This window comes from Passer domesticus, chromosome 14 (assembly GCF_036417665.1).
Source record: "Passer domesticus isolate bPasDom1 chromosome 14, bPasDom1.hap1, whole genome shotgun sequence".
NCBI classification, from domain to species: Eukaryota; Metazoa; Chordata; class Aves; order Passeriformes; family Passeridae; genus Passer; species Passer domesticus.
The window spans coordinates 13,123,994-13,144,239 of NC_087487.1; the positions used below are offsets into that span (position 1 = coordinate 13,123,994).

Below are 20,246 nucleotides of genomic sequence, written 5' to 3' on the forward strand. Positions count from 1 at the left end.
GGATGGAGGCTATATTGAGTTTTCCCAGGTTTAGGAGAACATGCTGAGGCAAGCAAGGAGGGAAGAGCTTCTGTCCCCTCCTGTCCCCACCCAGCTTGGCCACCCGGCCCCAGACAGAGCCTGGGATCACACTCAGTGCCCTGGTGCCGGCGGGCGCGGCTCCGGTGCCATCTCACTTTACACCAGCACATCCCGTCACTGCATCCCCAGCAGCTCCGGGAGCACAAATGGTGCCGTGGGAGCTGGCGGCTGCTCCTCTCCCTCCAGCACACCCATAAGGACGATGCAGTAATGGCTGGGCTGTGCTAAAAGCCTTTCCCAGCCCGCGCTGGAGCGGGGCCGGCGCGTTCCCCGAGCCGGGTTAATGCAGCCCGGAGCGGGGTTAACGCAGCGCTCCCCCCGCGGCTCCCCGCGCTGCCGGGAGGTTAAACCCTGCTGGGCCTCGCAGGACCTGCCTGCTCCTCAGGCCAAGGCGAGGGTGCCAAGGCTTCCCGCTCTCAGGTTAAGCGTTTCTTTGGCTTTCCCCGGGGTGGCCGCGCCAATCCCGGCGCTGCAGCATCCTCCCGCATCCCGCTCCTTCAGCTCCCAGCTGTCCCCGGCCTGCCAAAGCACTGTTTTGTGACTCAAGCTCCACCCGGGACATCCTACAGTGTCACCTGTCCCCAGGTGAGAGCTGGGGGACACAGGGTACGCGACACTGGTGACTACGATCCGCCACTGGCGGCAACAGCAATATCCACATGCACTGGAGACCTGGCAGTGAGGAACAGCCTGAAGACAGGTTTGGGAGGGTTGAGAAGCTTCCAGGGGGAGAGATGCTGGAGAGGCATAGAAAGCTGGAAAAAAACTTATCTCGGTTTTCCACCCATAGAGAGAAACAGACATTATTGCTTCCTGTTGGTGTGGAGGAGTTTTAAAGGGTGATAAGAGGGTGTCAGGAAGCCTCGGAGGCAAAGAAAGGACACGTTGCATGGCAGCCTGGTGTTTTCACTCCTGGTTTGCAAGATCTGTCCTCAGCATTGCCTGTGCAGTGCAGTTTGACCCAGGGCTGGCCAAGGGAGTGTGTCCTGCAGGGGCAGAGCCTGGCCATGGCACTGGGCTGGCTCCTTCACCCGGGGAGCCCCACTGCCACCCTGTACCCCTGAAGCTGCTGGGGTGCTCCTTGGGGTCTCCTCCACCTGCAGCAAAGACCCAGCCTCTTTCAGAAGTTTCAGTGTGCAGGCTGATTGCTGGCTGTGGGATCCTCCAGCCTTTCAGGGCATGGTGGCCAAAGCAGGTTAAAAACTATCTGGTTGGCAAAAATACCCTGTAATTTTCTCTCTCTCTGATCACAAAGTGCCCCCTTAGGAATGCCAGACAGCCCTGGGCTGCAGGCACAGATTTGGATTTACTTCTGTTGTTCAGACCAAACAGCTGCTAAGGGCGTCAGTTATACAGACATGATGATGTTGTCACTTTATGTATCATTTTTATTTCATTGCTCTCCAATGTTTGCAATACCCCGGAGCTCAGAAGCTTAAATAACAGCTCTCCCCATATTGATTTTATCCTTCGCCATTTGGCACTCATTCATTCCTTTCCCTTGGAGTTCCTAATAATCAGGATTTTAACTGAGCAGTATCCCTCTTCTTGCTTGGGCAGTGGCTGTGGCCAGCCAGAGGTGGCAGGGAAGGGATGGGAGCAGGACAGTGATTTTCTCCAGGGATGAGGCTGATGTATGCGTGATGCTGCATCTCCTCTTGGACTGTTCCTTACTAAAAAAAATAAAGTTAGCACGATGAACAATGCTTTCACTGAGCTGCAATAACTCTGAAGGGAGCTGTGTTTAGGAGCAGCCCCCTTTGTCAGGATTTTAGAGATGGAGCAAAGAACCAGATGATGCTAAAGGGATTATTCCACAAAAAAAAAAAAAAGTTTTTTCATCCCAATGCAAACTGTCTGTGAAGTCATGCACTCTTCATGTCTTTTCCCTGCATGAAACTTTGCTGGTTGCTCAGTCTGAGGTTTCTCTGTCTGAGGCACAGGACTTGGACTTTGGGCCATGCAAAACCTTGTTTTCCTGCAGTTTTGATGGGGATGTGGTGGTGTCTCCTGTGGCAGGACCAGCGAGACAAGGAGCTCTCTCCTTGCCAGTGTTAATAAGCAATAGGTGGAAATATTTATCATAACTTGGTTAGATGCTCTGACACACCACTGCAGGAGGTGAGGGGGTGAGGGAACCCTGCAGCACATTGAAACAGCTGCTGCTGAATCTGCCTGCTCAGCACAGCCAGGTCTGTGCACAGACAGGTCAGGCTGGCACAGCCTGGTCTGCAGGCTCAGCTTATCTCTTTGATTGCAGAAATTCCATCTGAATAATCTGCACATGAGATGGCTGCTGGGCACACCTCTGCCATGGTGGGAAGCAGAGGTCTCCTCAAGATGCTCCTCATTACAGCACCAGGGAGAACCTGGTGTCATTTCAGGGCTCCTTGGTCATTTCACCTGCAGGGTCCATCTCCAGATTCCAGCTGTGTGCAGTGTTCTGTGTATTCGAAAAAATAAAGCCAACCTTTAATATTTAATCAGTCATTAATCACTTTTATTTATTTTACTCATCTGAACTGCATCACAAGTGTTTCACTGATAGTTATTCATTGCTGAAGCTCTTTGCTAGGGGGAAAGAAGATTGTTTGGGACTGGAGATCAAATCAGCTCTGTCTGGGACAGATCTGTCTCCAGCTCTCTGCAGGGCTTTCCCAGAGCCTCCCCAGCTCCCTGGGAGGAGCATGGCTGGCAGGGCTCTGGTTAATGCTGCTGCTGGCTTCCACTGCTGATGTGCTTGGCTATCCCAAACCACAGCCTTGCCTGGCAGGGGGAGTGGGTGCTGGGCAGGGGGGAATGGGAAGATGGGCTCTGGAGACCCCATCCCGCTGAGAAGGTGGGTTGTGTTTCACATTAGCTGATGCTCCTGTGTGGTTTCCAGCACTAGCCCAAATGCAGAAGCTTGTGGCAAGCAAGCTTGGATGTGCTGTAGGCATAAATCATGTCAGCCTTTCTCTGCAGGATGGGGAGGGCCTCTTGTCCGACTTGTGGGGTGATGGGGGAATTGCTCAGGGCTGAGAACTGCTCAGCCAAGGGCTGGAAGGTGTGGGCACTTACCCCTTTCAGATTTACCTGCACTGAGATCTCAGGCTTTGGCTTTTCCCTGCTGGCATGAGATGCGTCAGAGCAGAGGTGATACAGGTGCCAGGGTGAAGAACAATCAGACACGGGTGTCCAGATGTCTTCAGGACTTGCTGGTGTCCTCCACTGTTTTCCTGCCCTGCAGTGTGTCCCAGATGAGCACAGGGACCTCGAGTTTGACCTTGCTGGTTCCTGTCACCAACCAAAATAACACGAGAGATCATTGCAATTATTTGGCGTGCTGCTGCAAATGCCTGCAGCCCTCTTTTCCTTGGCCCCCTATGGTTCCCCCAGCTGGCTGCTTCCCACGTATGTCCCTAATCCTGCAACTTGCCTGCCCTCCTCCTCTTGATCCTCCATTTTCCTCCCTGATCCACCTCATCCTCCTGCAGCCTCACTGCAGGCCCCCCACCTTTGTTCACCCCACACCCCACTTGCCTTGGAAGGTTAAAATAAGCTCTACCTGGAGTGTGTTCAAAGGCTAATGTACATCCTCCCTTAATTATTGATCTGTTTATTGCAGACACTTTGGCAGGACACACCAGGCTCACACACCAGGCTCCTGCCCTCGGTTCCCCTTGTGGCTGAGGGCAGCGTTAGGGGCTTGACCTGGGGACCTGATGCCCCACCTTAGGACAATCCCACCAACACCCCTGTGTGCCCCAGGGTCTCCCAGGCTAACCCCTTTAGCCCAGTGCTGTGGGAACAATTACGGGCTTTCCTTTATTTCCTTTCCTGTGGAGCCCCCCTCCAAGCCCCTCTTTCTCCCCAGGTGAGCAGAGCTCCTGAGAGCTCTTTCTCCACAGCAATGCCCCTTCCTGTAAGGTGCTGTCAGCCCCCAGTGTGTGCCCAGGACGTCTGGCACAGGGATCAAGACACAGTGATGCATTGAGCCCCTGCTGCTGTCATCCCTGGGCAGGGAGAGATGAGATGCTGCCTTAGTGGGGTTGTTAATGACTCTGCAAAACCCATGTCGAGAAACAAGCGTGGCAGTGCCTGGAGAGGAGGGCTCAGAGGCACAGTCCTACTGCTGGGGCTGCTGCCAGCCTGTCACCTTCTGCTCCAGGAGCTCCAGCCTTCAGGTGATGCTGGAGAGGCATCAAAGTAGGAAAACACAGATGCCACCAGCTGCCAAGGGGGAGCAGCCTGTGTTTGCTTGCTTTTCTCCAGAGTGAGGTGAGGTGGATGGGGCAGAGTCCTTCTTTGTCAGCCCAGGGCTGCTGGCCAAGCCAGGGTTTGTGAGTCCTGGTTCCTTTGGATTTGGCAAGGTCACTTCTCCCTGCACGGTGGGTTGGGAGTGGGACCAGATGTCTCACTTGCACTCATTATGGGATGAGGAGACTTTTAAAGTGATTCAAGGTTTCCTGATGGACCAAATGACCATTTCAAGCAGCTGTTGCCCCAGCTCCTCCTTGGGCTGAGAGGCATAGCAGAGAATTTTGAAATGGTGCCCCTTTGGGGCCACAGCCATCTCCCCAGTCAGCTCTGGGGGCTGCAAGTCCCTCATCCCCCTGGTGCTTGGGAAGCATACTAGGTAAAAACTGCCTTCCCTACCCTGTGTAGGGTTTACAGATTTCTTTGGGAAAGCAGCACCCTACAAAAACATTGTGATAAATAATTTTATGAAGAGTTGTATTATATTAGTTTCTTCTCTGCTTAACCCTGCTCTGGCACCCAACAAACTCCCCAGGAAAAAAGTTCAGTAACACACTTGGAAGCACAAACAGGCTGGGGAGCTTATTTGAAAGCAATTTAGCTTCCTCAAAGGAGTGGATGGGGATATGGAACATGTTTCTCTGCCCTTGTGCAGGGAAGAGCTCAGGGCAAGGAGGAATCAATTCTCCAGTGAGCTGTGATTCAACCTGGAGGCTTGGTAAGGGCCCGAGATGAGCACTGTTACCTCTCTGATGAGGTGTGTGTCATGGACAATATTCCTTTTGTAGTTTCCTCCCCAGCAGGTCAGTGGCAGCCCAAGTTTCCATGAACCAGGCAGTGGTTCTCAAGGGAAGCTCCCAGGGGCACAGGTGCCTGGCTGGAGGATCGGGATATTTGGATGGAACCTCACAATGCAAGGGAACAGGACTTGGCAGGGATGTAGCTCTTCCTGTTGTTGTTAAAAACATGCTTGAAAAGAAGCTGAAGGCTTGTGGCCTAATTAATCAATTGATTTTGATTAGTTTTAAAACCTAGAGCAATTTTTCTTACACTGAGGTCCTGCAGCGTGAGATATTTCAGGCACTCTGTGACCCCACTGCAGTCCCAAATACCCCACTTGTCTGCTGAGAGACTGACTTCAGAATGTGGGATTTTTGAATGAACAGACTGGATTTGGGGGAAATCATGGGGGAACCTGATGGATGCTTCTGCTCCTTTGCCCTGGCAAGGGTTGTGTCTTTGACTGCCTGTCCCAGCCACTCACAGCAGGAATTCCCTGACTGGTGCCCACAGGCCAGTGGCTCTGAGCTGTAAAATGCCCCAGAGAGCTGCAGATGGCAGGACATCAGAGCAACAATGCTGGGGCTCTAATTCCCCTTATCTGCCTGCAGCATGGCCATCTCAAGTGCCTGCTGGGACTCCTTTGCAGCTCCCTGCCCATCCCTCTCCCAGCAGCTGCCCTCAGGCTTTGCAGCCTGGCCCCTGCTTCCCCATCCCGGTGTCAGAATTCTCCTCTTTTCTCGGGCTGGAGAGGGACTGGCTGTGCTGAGCATTGCTGCCAGATCAAAGCATTGACTTGATTCCTTGATGGCAGCTATAATCTGCTCCACGTTACTCTTTTTTCCCTATTCCTTGGGCTTTCTAAGACCTTCATTTCAGTATTTTCTTTTTTTAAAAATTTAATTGCAGACATCCTCCCCAGACCACATCTTGGACATTGCAGCCATGACCAGCCCTTTTCCCTGGCTAGGCACATTAATTCAGGAGTTGCCTAGGTGGGAGACTGGTTCAGGTCCCAACACTGAATGCAAGCACAGCAGTATTTGTTATCTTCGTGACAGAGCTGTTTCTTTAGACCTCACTTGAATATGTTTTCTCCTGATTTTTCGTTCCTGATAATTTGAGCAAACAGTTCTCAGACAGATGCTTTTCCCTACACTTTGTTATCAGCCTTGTAGAGTTTATGGACAGGACATCAGCAGGAATGGCTTCATCCTGCCCTTGTCCCCACGTGTCCCCAGCATGGCCAAGGTCAACCCAAGCTAGGAGTCCACTACCACAGGCTGCTCTGCAGTGATGTCCCTGAGTTGAGACCTTCACCTTTCATCACACAGCTGTCACTGCCCACTAACGAATGTCCCACACACCTTTCCTTGGCCCCTTTCCTGCTGCCCTTCCTGCAGGATCCCAGGGCCATGCTGACCCAAGTTCAGGATGTGACCTTCCCTGCTGCACAGGGGTCCTCCTGCCCAGCACTTGCAAAGCAACGCAGACATCAGATCAAAAGATGCTTCCAACCATTTCCCAGGGTGGTGGGAACAAGGAGCTCTGCTTCAGGGAGCAACACTTTTGATGCTCGTGCTCCTGCACAGCTCAGGTGAGAGGCAAATGCCTCTTGGCTCTATTTTCCTCCTGCAGCACATCTCAGTGATGCTGTGCCCTCAAACACACCCTGACATCCCTCCCTGAAAGCTGGCACTAGCACTCCGTAAGCTGGACCCTCTCCAGCGTGTAGCTTTTGGGGTCTCTCTGCAAAGGGGCACCTGAACCTGCAGGTGATTCCCAAGGCAGGGCACAAAGCCCTTTTCCCTGCCTCTCCTGTCAGAGCTCACTCCCCGCCTGCCCAGCAGCTCTGCCCCACAGGGCTGGCTGCCTGTCAGAGGCGTGCAAAGCGTTCCTGCTGCCGGCACCTCTGCAGATCCTCCTGGACGGGAGGGGGGCTAGGAAAATGTCAGCTCATCATTTTCAGGGAGCGGGAGTGGTGTTCTGGTAAGAGGGAGCGAGCTCGGCGCGGGCCTGCCGGATCGATCCGGAGATCAGAGGCTCGGGTGGATGCCTGGGCTTGTGATGACTGAGCAGATATCGGACCACGGAGCTCTCTCCGGTCCTGCCCCCAGGGGCTGTGCTGTTTGCAGGCCTCGGGAGGCCAGCAGGGCATTGGGCAGCCTTTAGCTGTGATGCCGGGTGGGAAGGGGAAAATTGTCCCCAGGGGATGGCCGGCCTGAGAGTGAGAGGGTAAAGGCAGCTCTGTGGGTGGGAAGAGTAGAACCAAAATCCAAACAGCTGTCTTCACCTCTGTCTGTGGTCAGGAGCTCCTCAGGCATTTCCTAGCTCTGCTCTTTTGTCTGGGATGAGTGTTTCAGTAGCAACATGTGCCCCCATGCAGAGGGCAGCTGGGATGGGGCAGAGCTCTCTGCAGAGGAACTTGCGTTTAGTTTTGGCCAAGTGCATCCCTTGAAATTTCTGGAGGCTCCCAAGGGCCAGAGGAAACCCAGCCCCTGAGCCCCTGTGGGGCAAAGTTCTCACAGGAAGCACTGATTTCATTCTTCATGGAGAGGCTTCTTGAAAGAGCAATTTGCCAGCATCCCTCACAGCAATAACGGCAAGGCCTCTGCTCGAGATACCATCTCTGTGCTCTGACAGCCCCATCACTCATGCCCTGCTCCTGCCTCCCTCTTCCACAGGGACAGGAGTGAGGGATGGAGGCAGGGTTGGAAGCAGGAATGACGTGTTCCCACCAGGGGCAGCTCCCAACTATCCCTGTCCTCTTTTGGGTCTGGGTGTGCAAATGGCAGCGCTGCCCTGGCTGGAAGCAGCTCCTCTCTGTCCATGCACAGGTGAGGGGGGCTGGCTTTGAGCAGGGGAAGCAGGACCAGGGGTCACCCAGCTCTAGTGCTGGCTCATCTTCCCTCTGTGGCAGGGACTTTGCTGTCACTGCATTCTCTTCCTCCAGAGAACTCACCAATCCCCCTGGCAGCCAGCACCCCCAAGAATGAACAATCCCTCAGTTTCTTTCTCCTGCCTACCTCCCCCCTGCCCTCGGGTGACTGGGTGCTCTGCTCATCCCATTCCCCTGCTTTGCCTGGCCACATTTCCTCAGATTTATCTCTTGGTGGCAGAGGAAGACGTGGCTTGGCACAAACCTTCTCATCAGCTGCTGAAGCAGGGCCTGCCTGACACCAGGTGGCAGAGCAGGGTGGGAAAGCCATGGGGCTGGGTGGGCTCCTGTGTCCCCACACGCAGGACAGCTCACCTGAGACGTCCCCAGCGTTCTGTGGGTTAAACCTTGGCTTTGCAAGCAGAGGGTAACGTGGGTAACTAGACCCGACAACCTTCTGACTGTGTTTGTGCTTTGTTAGCAGCTGTACTCTGCTCCAGGCCAAGGGGTGACCCTGGGGGACAGAGGGACAGGGTGCTCATGTGTGCAACCCGGCCAAGCAGTGCCACCCTGGCACCTCCAGGTGACAGCACTTCCTTCAGGTGACAGTGCTGATCTGCTCACAGGAGAGCCTTTTTGTGTTGCAGCACTGCACTGGGTGCCCAAGGTGGGTGTGTGTCCCCTGAATGTGTCCCCACCTGTGACTTTACCCCGTGGTGACACACCAGGGTATGCTGATGGCCTCACACTGGTTTTGTATGGGATGGGGTGATTGATGTCAAGTGCCACAAAGAGTCTGTGACCTCACACCAGCTGCAGTTTAAAGGAAGCCGTGGTGTCATCCTGGGCACTGGTTTTGGGGTCAGGGTGACAACCTTGATACTGCTGGGGGATGAGCCCACATGGGCACTGTGGGGTGCCTAGTGTTCCCCATGGGCAGGGGAATGTGAAATGGTGCCTTCCATCAGTGCCTTCTGCAGCCTGGTCACAGGGCTGAGCCACAAGGACGGCATCTCTCTGATACATGGGGGGAAACTGAGGCAGGGAGTAGAAAATATGCTTGGGTGTTTTCCTCTCTGGTGTTCTGGATGGGAGATGCTTCTCATGGGAGTGGGAATCTACAAAATTCTCCCCTGTGCTCCTCTTTCTTGCAGTTCCAGGAACTCCAGTGACCTCTTTTGCTCCAGAGGTTTCACTTTGGTAATTCAGAAGAGGTGGGTCTCAGGGAAAAAAAAGCCCCCCCAGCTCAATATTTCTTCTCTAGCCCAATGTACCTGCTTCCCCTGGAAGCCCTGGCAGGAGCAGCCCTGGTGAAACTGCCTGGCACCCCAGAAGACCCCGTGGGAGCAGGACTGATGCCCTGGAATGAGCACCCCCTTGCACATCACTGACACTCCCAGGGCTTCTGACACGGCTAGGCAGCAGTGGGTGAGGACTTGCCCAAGCAGGAGCAAGAGCAGGCACGGGCTCCCTGCAAGGGTCCCATGGGTGCATGGATCCCAGTTGTAAATCCTCTCACTGTGGTGGAGTTTTTCCCTCTTTCCCTCCAAATCCCGCTGCCCCTTTCGGAGCAGGATGGTTCTGGGTGGGTAACAGTCTGGAGGTGTTGGCTCAGCCAGTGCTGTCTCTCCTCCTTGTGCAAAGCACTTTGCTGGCAGAAGTAGACCCTTGAAATACGTGGAGTCCTACACCTGTAATTCCTCCCTTTGCCCGTGCTCCTGCCTGCAGCACCATCCCTTTATTGCTCTGTCTCTGTGCAGAGGAGCAGAGACATGAAACTATTGGGAAAAAAAAAAAAAAAAAAAGGCATGCAGAAAAGCGCTGTGGAAAAGCAGAGCAAATTAAGCAGAGCTCTGATCTGCTTGGGTTTGTGCTTGCCAAAAATGCACCATGCATCTTAATTCGCTCTGCTGTTCAGCTCGCACTCACTGCTCTCCTGATGCCATTTCGGCGCTCTGAGCTCAGCCTTTTCAACACTTCAGTCTTCCTCTTTCAGGATTTTTTTTTTTTTTTGCATGTCTGATTGCAGAATCTGCTGCAGGAGGGAAGGGGGAAGCCAGGGGAGGGAGGACGGGAGCCCCGACCGTGGGTGCTCCTGCCTGCGCTTCCCGGCAGCCGCCTTGGTCCCCAATGCATTTTTTAGGGGCTGGAAGGGGGGGGGTGCATCTTTTCTAGAAAGTCCTTCCTGGATGCTCTTCAGTCGCTTTTTTCACACTCAGCCGTCTGAGCTGCCTCTCGCTAGGATCCTCCAAAGAAGAAAAAAAAACCATTTAAATTGCTGTAATCCACACTGGCTTTTATTCTCTTCCAGTTCAGTTTAATCTCTCTTTCCTCTCCACCCTTATGTCCGGGTTGGGGGAGGAGGGGGGGGAAACCCACCCAACAACCAAGCCAAAGGCAGCATCGTCCTCCAAAAGAGCTGGAGAAAGCAGGAGCCGAGCCAAAGCCCCTCTGCTCTCCCCCACCACAAATTTAACCCCAGCTTCAACTTTTTCTCGGCTCCTGGGTCTGAGCTGGGCTCCAGCAGTGGGGTTTTTCCCCTCTCTCCCCCCCTCCTCCTACACTGATTTTAGCGGAGAGGGAGGGGGGTGGGGAATCCTTTTTATTGCGGAGCCCGGCTCTCTTTGCAAGCCTTCCTCCTCCTCTTCCTCCTCCCCTGCTTTTTGTGCCCGCCGCAGCAGGGCTGGCCAGGCCGGGGGAGGGAAGAGATGGGAAGGGGAGATCGCCCCCTCCTCTCCCTCTGTCTGTTTTTTTTGCAGGTGTGTCAATTTTAATTCTGCCCAGTAGGTGGGACTTGGTGACTTTCGCACCGTTTTTGTTATTTATTTATTTCCCCGGCTGCCTCTCTCCCTCCCTTCCTCCCCTCCCATCCCTCCCTCCCCAGCCTCCCGTTGCGATCCTCCGGAGCGGCTGCGGGAGCGGCGGGCGGCCGGGCCGGCATGCATCCATCCCCGCCCGCGGCCGCGGCCGCTGCCCTAGCGGGAATTACAGCCTCTCCCAGCCAGCTGCCAGCATGATTTCATCTGCTGGAGGATTTTTGCAGCTGATCGCTTGAGGTTTTGTTGTTGTTGTTTTTTTTTTTTTTTTTCTTTTTTTTTTTTCCTCCCTCTGTCTTTGTTTCCTTCCCCCTTTCCCCCCCTTCCCCTCCCTCCATCCCCCCTTTCCTCCTCCTCCTCTTTTTTAGAAGCAGCAATCGGAGATGGATGTCTCTCTTTGCCCTACCAAGTGCACTTTCTGGAGGGTTTTTTTGCTCTGGAGCATTTGGGGAGACTATCTGCTTTCGGTGCTGGCTTGCCCTGCTAATTGTCTTTGCAGCAAGACAGACATCAATTGCAAGAAGCCGGATGATGGGAACCTCTTCCCTCTCTTGGAAGGGCAGGATTCAGGCAGCAGCAATGGCAACACGAGCATCAATATCACGGACATCTCAAGGAACATCACTTCCATGTAAGTGGGGGTCCCCCCGGGCTCCCCCTCCCGCGGCAGGCTGCGGGCTGGGCTGCCCGTGCGGGGCTCAGGTGCCCCCGGCATCGCTGCGCTGCCTGGGCTCAGCCCGGCTCCCCGGGCAGAGGATGCAGATCTGGCTTTTCCCTTACCCCATCCCCCCCGAAAAAAAAACCATAAAAAGCCCAGCAACAGTTTGGCCAAGGCTTAAGAGGAATAAAGTAAATGAGATCTGATTCCTTAGCAGGAGAGAGAGCAGCAGGCAAAGATGCTAAAGCTGCTGCTTCCTTTAACTGTTTGCTTCTGCAAGGGGAACGGGGACGCCACAGCCACACACCGACACATATTTACCCAAATTGGGCAAGAAAAGCAAGTTCTGGACTGTTTTTTCTTTCTTGAGACTTTGTATCCAGTTAAAATGTCATTATTTTTTACATCCCCACATCAGAAAATGCTCCCTTCCCTGCCCTGGCTGAGTGTATCTGGGGATCTGCGGTTTCGCATTTTTAAGAGGAGGAAAAAAAAAATAGGACAGTGAGATGTTCCTTAAGTAGCTTATTTAATTCACATTGTTGTAATTTTGTAACTCGTCGTGGTGCCGCGATAGGATTTGTGTGTTTTAGGTTCGGGGTGGTGGCGGCGGTGGGGAGAAGCATCGGAGCAGCGAGATATTTTTAGTTGAGCACTTTGCGTTTGTTTGCATGCTTGTTTATCTGGAAAATCAACTTGAAGTTGCATTATCCTTGTTTGGAGAGGCAGTTAGCAAAGCCCATGTTAATCTCATCAGTGTGGAGTCGAGAAAGGAATATATTTTCCTTCTTCTGAGTCCATCATGCTCTGTGTGTGTGAGAAAAAAATTCCTCATTGCTTCCAATCTCTGCTCTTTATTTTCCAGTACATTTTTGGGTGAGATGAACTCTGAGCCATTTCATTATTCTAATGCTAATTGAAATGTGAGCATTTAGGGAAATGTAGCCCCCAGAGCAAGTTGCCAGTGGGAGTTGAGCAGAGAAGAGGTGGAATCCTTTATTCTGGCAGTGAAATGCAGCAAGGTTTGAAATGAGTAATGGAGGGTTATTTATTTAATTTTTTTCACCCCGATGGCACGGTTGCATGGAGGGAGAGGGCTTTGGGTCTCTTCCTGAGGCTGTTTTATTTGGTCACAGTGCAATTGCAGCAGAGCCATGGAGTAATTGCGGTGCCTCTCTCGCAGCTCTGCTCATCACCTTTGCTGGGTAAAGATGACGGGAGCTGCTTTCCCCGCTTGCTTACGGGTTCATGCCATGCCCAAGCAGGTTTCCAGCAGGTCACTGACCCTGAATCCACAGCCCTGCCTTCCCCTCCCCAGAAAACCTCCATAAAAACAGCAGGAATGGGGAAAGTAGATGGGGGGAGCTAATGTAACACTCCCCTTCCAATTGCCCCATATTTATCCTGCGTCGTGGTGCTGGAGTGTTTTCCCTGTGATGCTGGAGGGATGAGGGTGATGCTGGGGAAGTCGGAGAAACTCGTGTTTTTTCCCTGTGCTCGCTGTTTGTTGTGGTTTAGTTTTAACCCTTTGGGGGCCGGGGAGCAGCAGGAAAGGCAGGGAAGGGTTTGGAAGCCACCAGCGTGAGCGACTGTGCGTTGTCAGATGCACAGACATCTGAACTGCTGTGAGAGGTAGTATTACACGAGTGCTTTGTGCCCAGAAAATGTCTTTACTGCTTCGAAAATGAAAAATGCTGATAAGCAGTCTGTAAAAAGGCGTGGGGGAAAAAAAACCCCAAAACCTAAATGGACAACTCCAGAAACAGATATTGGGTATTTTTTTTGGAAAGGAGGTTCTCTTAAGTTGGAGAAGGAGAAGAAGGTGCCAGTTTTTGCAGGAATTCGTATGCCTCTCTACTTCACACTGAGCAAAGCACATTCCTTCACCCCCTGCATCGCTGCTGGACCCGTGCCTCCCTTTTTGGGCTTGGGAGGGCTGAGGCACAGGACATTTGGGGTGAACCCCAAAATGCTCTCAGGGGCTGAGACTGCATGGATGAAAACTTTCCACAAGGGTCTGTGCTTACTGGGGAGGCAGTGCTGGTTTATGGGAGATACTTATGGGAGCAGAGGGATGATTTATGTGGCAGGGCTGCTTCCCAGCAAAGGGGTCACTGCTGGGAGCCAGAGTTGAACCACGTTCATGCTCTTGTGCGGAAGGCATCAAGTCCTGCACCCTTTCAGGCTGATGTCAGGCCTCTCCTTGCCAGCCCTGACATCATGGGCGTTGGGGTGAGGGTGCCTAGAAGCCTAGCCTGGTCATGGCTGAATCACTCCTGGCATGTGAGTCTGATTCAGCTGGGCAAGGAGCAGTGTTTTCCCCCTGCTTGCCATGCTCACGGGGACCTGGCCTCGTTAGGCAGCTGGTGGGCAGCCAGTGGGCAAAAGCACCTTCTCCCACGGGGCTGGGGTGAGCAGGGGAGGCTCAGTCCTGTGCCAGTGGCTGGGGGATGCAGTGCCCCAGCTGGAATCTCCCCTCAGGCCCAGGGGAAGGTGGTGGTCGCTGCTCCATCTTGTAGCTGGTGAAAAAGCAAATGGAGTGTGGGGTGGTGAAACAACACTGTGACCAGGCAGAGCCTTATTCACGTCCAAAAGAGAGCTCAGCTTCCAAATCAGGGCTTGAGTGTTGCTGATGAGAGATTGCCAGAGCCCATTTAGAGAGCTGGTTTAAAAAGCCAATATAGCCATCTTGGAGGGCTTGCCCATGTCACCCCCTCAAGGGAGGGCAAGACCCCTCCGTGCCAGCCCACCCCAACCCAGCACTGGGTTGAGCCATCAGGAGCTTCGGGTTATATCACTTCTCAGGGGCTGATGAGGCCCTGTGAGGCAAAGAAAACAGAAGAGAAACAGGAAACAACCAGGCTGTAGTGCTGCCCAAGAGGATGGTGGGGCAGGGCAGCCCTGTGGGTACCTCAGTGTGGTACCCCACCATCGAGTCTCCTGTTGCCCCTTCAAAGGAATAGCTTTTGCTTCAATTGCTGGTGCTTCTGGCTTCCCACACATCCTCCTTTTGGTAAAAGTCAGGGCTGGGTGGCTCCTGCCCTGGCTGGGCTGAAGGGGACAGTAAAACACAACCTTGCAAATCCAGGTGGTGCCAGGTCAGTAGTGAGGCAGGGGACAGACAGGAGGCTCCTGCCCTCAGATGGATGAGGAGGACGTGGGGTTGGCTGGTATCCCTCTGCCCTTTCCCAGCATGCCCAGACACTTACCTGATTTTGGGTTGCCTCCCTGGAGATGCACACAGAGCCCTGTGAGCTGCCAGCAGCCCTCCCTAGCCAGAGAGCTGGCTGGACCTGGCTGACATGGCTCCTGTTTGGAATCATGCTCTGTACTTCCCCTCCCAATCTCAGGAGAGGTCACCACGGGGTTGGGGCACGTCTATGCCATCCCTTTTCCCGTGCAGCTGCGTGGCCTTTGCTGTGTCCCCAGCCAGGTGTGACTTACAGAGACGCTCACCCCTGTGACATGGATCTTTACTCATCGCAAGACCAGAAGCACGGGCAGAACTTTGATCCCGGAGTTCCTGCGGCACAGAACCCCTTTCCACCCCCACACGTGTGTTTGTCACGGCGTGTCCCCAGCCCTGGCGCCGCGGGGGGCTGGCTGGCACACGGGGCTGGCCGGAGGGTGCCGCGTGTCGGGGTGCCGGGGACTCACCCCCTGGCAGCGTGGGCAGCGCCTGCGTGCGCCGGCACCGTGCGTGGGGAAGGACAGACGGAGGAGTTTGCCATCTGGGCCTCCCTACTTCTCAGCTGTTGCTATGGCACTGCGGAGATGCTGCTAGGCAGGCGGTGGTGGCCGGCGTGTGTCACCCCTGGGCTCCCTCGAGGTAGGGAGATGTCCCCGGTTTATAGAGCCTCTCTATTTACCCAGCCTTGCCAAGGGAGAATGGGGGCTCTTCTGGTGAAACATGCTGGATGGGTGGATAGTCAGGGTGTATCTGTGCAGCTCATAGCTGCTTTCAACAAGGTGAGATGAATTCAGAGCAGCCCAAGAGGAGGCTGGGTTGCTCCTCTGTGGAGCACGGTGGGATTTTTGGGTCTCGCTGGCAGGGCCAAGAGGAAGCATCTTGCTCTCCTCCACAGACTAGAAGAGCATTTCCATTCCTTCCTATCGGGCTGTCCCACCAGCCCGTGGCAGCATCCGCTCCGTGCCGTGGGCCTGGCCGGGGGTGGGAGAGCCACGTCAGCGCTGGGAGCTGCGGGGGGAGCGGCAGCGCAGCCCCCACTCGCTGCGCGGGAGCTGGCAGCATGTGGAGAGGGGGAGAGAGAGGGGGTGCAGGGAGCAGCAGCACCCCTTCCCTGCTGGTGTGGGGAGAGCTGAGGCACAGGGAAAGCTGTGTGTGCCCGTGTCTGGGAAGGAGGCAAGAAGGAAAGGGCAGGCCTCTACCTGGAAGGGCTGGAGGGAGCAGAACTTGCTTTGGTGACCCAAACAAACATGGGAAAAGCTCCTGTGATGCTCAAATTATTGACTGCTCTGCTTCAGACAACAGGCACAAACTTTTCTCCTCTCTGTGAATCAGCCACGTTGTGCCCAGCGTGCCTCAAGTACTACTACTCTCCAGAGATGAAGGGCCCTGCATTCCCAAAGCCTCCCATCTCCTGGTCCCAGAGGATTTGGATGCTCCAGAGATGATCAAAAAGGTCCTTAATTCAATCCATCTTGGATTTGCAGGGCTCTTGTTCATGCAGAGTATCTATCCTGAAAGACATCAGGATGGGGGAGGCAGGCACAGCACCAAGATTTGAGAAAAGGGTGCAGAGATATTTGAGACAAAGAGTTGGGCTGTGAAATATGGTCTTGGTGCTCTAGAGGTGAGTTAAGCCAGGAGCACTGATCTGTGTCCTCCCCCTTTCCTGTGGGCTGGCTGTTGGCTCCTTGCCCTGCTCTTACTGTCGATGTGTCTGCTGACCAATCCTGGAGAGAGGCGCTTTCCGGGCACAGGTGATGTCAGGTATTTCTTCAGGAAGGAGACAGTTTTGGTGCCTGCCAGCACTTCCCAGACTTTTTCTGAGCCAAACATGGGGCCTGAGGTGCTGGCCAGACAGGAGGAGCTGGTGGCCCAGATGGTTTCAGGGTGCATGTGAGCTGTCCCAAGTCCTCATGTCATGCAGGTTTTGGAGAGGTCTAAATTGGTTCTGACTGATGGCTTGTCTCCTTACAATTGGAGAGGTGAGACAGAGGTGTTTCAGGTCTCGGACAGATGTTTAATGGGAGGAAGAAGAGACTGAGGAAGGAACTGCCATGTTGTCCTTGGTGGCTCAGGGAGGTGTTGTCTCTGTCTAAGGGCTTTTGTAGAGCTGTCAGGGAAAGCTCTCTGGGTCTGCTTTGCATTATTAGCTTACCCCTGTGAAGCAAAGCATCTTCATGTGCTTTGGCATGAGGCTGCTTGAGCTCTCTCACAGCCCTGTGACCAGCCATGCACCCAGCCATGCTGAGCCCTGTCATGAACCTCCCAAAGAGTCCCTGAGATGTCCCATGGGATCACCTCTGGGGAGCCCTGCAGGTAGATTGAGCTTGGTGATGCTTCCCAGTGCCACCCTGGCACACTGGCTTGTCCTGCTCCGTGTTGTCCTGGAGTTTGTGGCTGGGTTTGGTGGATCCCATTTAGGGGGCTGCTGACAAGTGGGAAATAAACCAATCCCTGAGCCTGCCAGGCTTCTAAAGTGAGTGTTACTAGTGCTTGTACCTCGGAGTGTTACTACCAGGCAGTGTGGAATAGCAGTAGTTTAGTGTTTCCTGCAGATGGGTTTCGACAGGTGCTGTAGGTGCTTTCCAAGCAGGTGTGTTTGACAGCAGCCTGTGGGCTCTGCTTTCTCCAAATCCCCTTGCTCCCCCTCTGCACCAAGGGGTGCACAGCAAAGCTGTCATCGAGGAGCTGCTGTGGGCGAGCTCCGTGCCCAGAGGCTGCACTCTGTGCCGTGCTTGGATCTCGCAGCTCTCTGTGCCCACATGAGATGAGGACCAGCAGCTCGCTCACCCCACGTGGCTCTCCAGAACCACGCCAGCAGCACCATCACCACGGCGGCACAGGGCTGTCCCCGTCACCCCCAAAGAGGAGCCGCTCCGGGCTGAGGCTGCAGGTGCAGGAGCGCTGGCAAAGGCGCATCCCGGTGGATGTTCCACAGCTCCCGGCCGAGCCTGCACCCTGTGCCCGCTGGGGCGGCCGGAGCGCGGCTCAGCCCCGGCTCCTCCGCTCCGCTGCTCCCGTCTGAAGGCGGCTGTGCCGCTAGAGGGCAAGCGGCAGCGGCAGACAGGCGGCTCCGGGATGCGGGATGCGGGATGCGGGATGCGGGATGCGTGGCACGGCCGGCTCCGAGCCGCAACGGAGCGCCGGGGCTGCGGGGGCTCGGCGTCACCCCCTGCTCGCTGCCACGCTGGAAAGCCTTTGCCGTGGGTGCCCGTGCTGCTCTTGGCTCACCAAACTCGGCATCCCCATTCCTGTGCGGGCACACACCGCTGTTGGATGGTTGGATGGAGCTGAGCAGGTTGCTGGGTCGTGGTTTTCTTCTCTGTGCAGGTGCTGGAGAATGTGGTCAGTGCATCCCCACCTACCCACGGTTCTTCCAGCAGTGCTGCAAGACACAGCCCCAGCCCGTCTGTGAATTGAGGTGATTTGCAGCTTTTTGGATGGTATTGGCCAGCCGAAGCAGTGCAGTGGGAAGGTGTTGCTGGGCAAGCCGTGCCTGCTCGGGCCATGGCCTGCCCTCTGTACAGCTTTGGGCTGTGATCCTGCAGGGAAGCCTCTGATGGCTCTGTCCATTTTACTGGTGGGGAAGAGGAGGCATGGAGCAGTGGTGGAGCTGGCCTGCGAGGAGCAGAGTGAGGATGGAGATCCTTTAGCCCAGCACTGGCCAGGGTTTACCCAAGCATGGAGGGAGGGATAAACAGGGCTGTTCTATCGGTCCTGTTGTGTTTAGCAGGCATGAGAGAGGTCCATGGAGAAATCCTGGTGGCAGAGACAAGAGGGCACAGGCTGAGAGCTGTCTCTGAGGGTCTCCAGAATAGGTAAAATGTTCTTTGCTCTGGATGGAGGTCAGGGAGGTAAAGAGATCACATGTCCTCCTCCAAGGGAGGGAGGCTGAGAAGAGCCTGGTGTGAGACAGAGCAAGGCTGAGTGAGGGCAGGAGTCTGGCCTTGACCCTGTCACATCCTCCGTGTGCAGCTCCTGGGATTATCTCATTTTCCCTGGCAGCCTGGCCAAAGAGGGGCTGGTTATTTCCCTGCTGGCTATTGCCAAGGGCTGCCAGCATGATGGAAAGGCTGTGACACCCTGTGGTCCTGCAATGCAACAGCAAATGGACCCCCAGCACCATGGCAGAGGCAACATTTGGGTGGGTGTGTGTTGGGGAGTGGGTGATGGCTCATGGGTGAGGGCCATGGTACTGCTCAGGGCCTGGGTTTCACTCCAGTTGAAGAAAGGGGGACTAAAATCTCTCTGGAGTCCCCCTGGAACACTGCACTGGAATCAGTGCCCAGCTCACAGGGCAGCTCCACCAACCCTGCTGTGCTGTGTCCTTGGGTATCCCCCTCACCATGCACTACCTGGTTTCCAGACCCCAAGGAACTGGGGTGCCTTCCCTGCTCCCCTCTGTGTGAGAGCTGGCTTGCCTGGAAGGGTGGCACCAAGAAAATATGTGCTGTATTTTCAGCTTGTTCTCATGTGCTGTAGCAGTTGAGGAGCTGAGGGAGAAGCCAGAGCCATGTGTACAGCCAGCTTTCCTCCAGCTGCCACCCAGTGTTTTGGTATGGTGGAAAATGGAGCCTGGTAGTGACTGTGCCCTTCTGTACCTGCATGTGACATCACCCCCAGCTTCAGTCTGCATAAATAAAAGCTGCCTTTTTAATTAAAACCAAAATTCCCAGCAGTGAGCAGAGAGGTCAGGAAGGATTCCCCAGAGAGTTTGACAGCACATGCACAACTCAGGGTGTTTATTCCTGACTCCAGTGCTTGTTGAAGTGACAGCTAAATGCTCCTGGGATCCCAGGGAAGGATGCAGGGAGAGGCTGAGCCCAAGTGCTGCCCCCCATGCAGCTCTGTGCTGGGAAGGGGACAGGGCACTGGTGCCTTTGCTGGCAGCCCTGCACTGCCCCTGGGGGACTGAGAAGCGAGTAGGAGCAGATGTGAGCATGGTGAAGGCTCCGTCCTTCTGGGTTGTGCAAGGCTGTCCCTTAACTAGCTCTCACCAGGAGGTTCCCACTAGGAAATGTTAATGTGGAAATGCTCAAACAGATGCTGGGAATCTGAGTGCTGCTGAGGACCCTGCGTGCTCAGGGTTTTGCCAGGATAAATTAGGAATATGAATGCTCAGCTGAGCTGCAGAAATGCCAGGCTCTAACTCCTGACCCTGCCAGGACATGAAGCCACATGGGGGAGATCTCGGGTGCCTGCAGCTGCTGACTTTCCTTCTGCTCCTGGAGCAGCCCTGGCCTCATCCCCCATCCCGTGCTCTCCCAGGAAATGCTGTGCAGTGACCTGGGCTGGGAACAAGCAGTCCTGGCTCTCCAGTCTGTGACCCAGCTGTGGAAATGCTCCCTTGGGCTGGCTGCCCTCCTCCTGCCTGTTCCTAACCCAGGCAGGCCTTGGGCATCCCTCGTGTCCCTCCCAGCACAGCTGGGATTGCCTGTGGGGAGCTCTGTGACTGGCGTGGCTGGGAAAATCTCCCTTGTCCCCAAAGCTCTCTCCTCCAGGATGTGGATGAGTGTTTCTGGGGCAGTGAGGTGGATCCTGGGTTTGTCTGTCTCATGCCTTGCCTGTGCTCTCCCAGCCAAAATTTTCCCAGGAAAAGTAAGG

General features: G+C 54.8%; 1 protein-coding gene and 1 long non-coding RNA gene across 5 annotated transcripts in view; one reads left to right on the top strand and one right to left on the bottom strand.

Moving 5' to 3' along the window:
* Window positions 1–2,719: 2,719 nt before the first annotated feature.
* On the bottom strand, window positions 2,720–8,721 carry LOC135280494 (uncharacterized). Of its 2 annotated transcripts, none has more exons than XR_010347399.1 (4): window positions 8,677–8,721; window positions 8,354–8,492; window positions 3,157–3,357; window positions 2,720–3,010 (listed from the first exon to the last, which is right to left on the bottom strand). It is a non-coding gene; the product is annotated as an uncharacterized LOC135280494 (long non-coding RNA). The 2 variants fall into 2 exon arrangements; XR_010347400.1 differs by having other exon boundaries at window positions 8,603–8,683.
* A 2,087-nt stretch (window positions 8,722–10,808) lies between these two features.
* The window catches only part of NTRK3 (neurotrophic receptor tyrosine kinase 3), a 216,149-nt gene continuing 206,711 nt past the window's right edge, over window positions 10,809–20,246 (top strand). For 2 of the 3 annotated variants that reach the window (XM_064389098.1, XM_064389099.1), the window contains exon 1: window positions 11,163–11,425. In XM_064389098.1, the coding sequence (XP_064245168.1) occupies window positions 11,178–11,425 (248 nt within the window). In that variant the 5' untranslated portion in view covers window positions 11,163–11,177. Of the gene's footprint in view, window positions 11,426–20,246 lie in introns of all 3 variants that reach the window. The other variant, XM_064389097.1, reaches the window with a different exon arrangement.